This window comes from Aplysia californica, unplaced genomic scaffold (assembly GCF_000002075.1).
Source record: "Aplysia californica isolate F4 #8 unplaced genomic scaffold, AplCal3.0 scaffold00165, whole genome shotgun sequence".
NCBI lineage: Eukaryota > Metazoa > Mollusca > Gastropoda > Aplysiida > Aplysiidae > Aplysia > Aplysia californica.
The window spans coordinates 593,407-594,784 of record NW_004797435.1 but is presented as its reverse complement, the minus strand read 5'-3'; the positions used below and the strand labels follow the sequence as shown (position 1 = coordinate 594,784).

Below are 1,378 nucleotides of genomic sequence, written 5' to 3'. Positions count from 1 at the left end.
ATATATATATATACACATGATGTATAATCTTTAGCCTCCATCTTGCATACAATCATTATATACTTACAACATAATCTGTAGCCTACCTGATGCATATAATCGTTACGCGTGTGTAATCTGTAGCCTATGATGCATAATCATTATGTTTTTACAGTGTAATATGTAGCCTATGATGCATAATCGTTATGTTTTTACAGTGTAATCTGTAGCCTCCATGACGTACAATCATTACGCTATACAATATGATCTGTAGCCTCCAATACAGTAATAATCATGTGAGTGTAATCTGTGACCTCTATAATGCACAATCATTACACATGCACCGTATAATAATATGTAGCCTACATGATCCACAATCATTACATATAGAATATAATAATGTAGCATCCATGATGCACAATCATTATAGGCCTACATTACATTATAATAGACTGTAGCCTACTTTGTGCATAATCATTACACATGCACAGTGTAATACGTAGCCTTCATAATGCCGTTCCAGGTCAGCAGAAAGAGTTCCCCGGCCCCAATGACCCCGAGCGTCCCAAAGCGATGTACCGCGCCGCCTGCAAGAAGATGGGTATCACCCCGTGCAAGAAAATCCTCCGGAATATCCCGACAGGAGTGATCAACATAGCCCACCAAGGCGTTGGGCCCAGAGGGGCGAGGGCACTAGCCATAGCTTTAGTGGTCAGTTTTCAGTTTGTTGATACCGCAATGAAGAACTAAAAAAAAAAATAATGTCAATAAAGCGTAGACGTTGAGCTCGGTATACGCACGAGCGCACATGCACACATACACACGCGTGCGCACATGCACACACGCACACATACACACACACATACACAGACACGTACGCGCACACCCAATCAGACAAAGAACATAAATATACCCTGATGTAGTTCATTTTCTACCCCCCCCCCCCAAAAAAAGAAGAAAATAATAATAAAATTTAAATTCTATACCAGTCGCTACAACAGCATCACTAAGACTACAACAACAGTAACTTCACTGCTTATACCAGTTTGTGTGAGTATGTGTGTGTGTGCGCGAGCGCGCATGAGCGCGTACATGTGAGTATAAGCGCGTTCGAGTGTGTATGAATGTTTGTGCGAACGTGGGTGTGTATGCGTGTGTGTGTGTGTGTGTGTGTGTGTGTGTGTGTGTGTGTATGTGAGAGAGAGAGAGAGAGAGAGAGAGAGAGAGAGAGAGAGCGTGTGTGTGTATCCCCTGTCCAATACTCACGTGTACTCTAAGTCTGGGTAGAGCTGGGAGAAAGTCCTCTTGTGAGTACGTCATGTCCGGCCCGTCACCGTTGTGTGTCACGCGTTGTGGGGGCATTGTGTGGGTGTGTATGTATGTGTGTGTGTGTATGTAT

At 43.3% G+C, this 1,378-nt stretch overlaps 1 protein-coding gene across 1 annotated transcript in view; it reads left to right on the top strand.

The window, feature by feature from the left end:
• Positions 1 to 1,378, top strand: part of LOC101863743 (leucine-rich repeat-containing protein 74A) — a gene marked incomplete in the record, with an annotated part of 17,649 nt that overhangs the window by 2,199 nt on the left and 14,072 nt on the right. Inside the window, 1 exon segment of the mRNA XM_035969652.1 lies at positions 471 to 690. Coding sequence (XP_035825545.1) covers positions 471 to 690 — 220 coding nt within the window.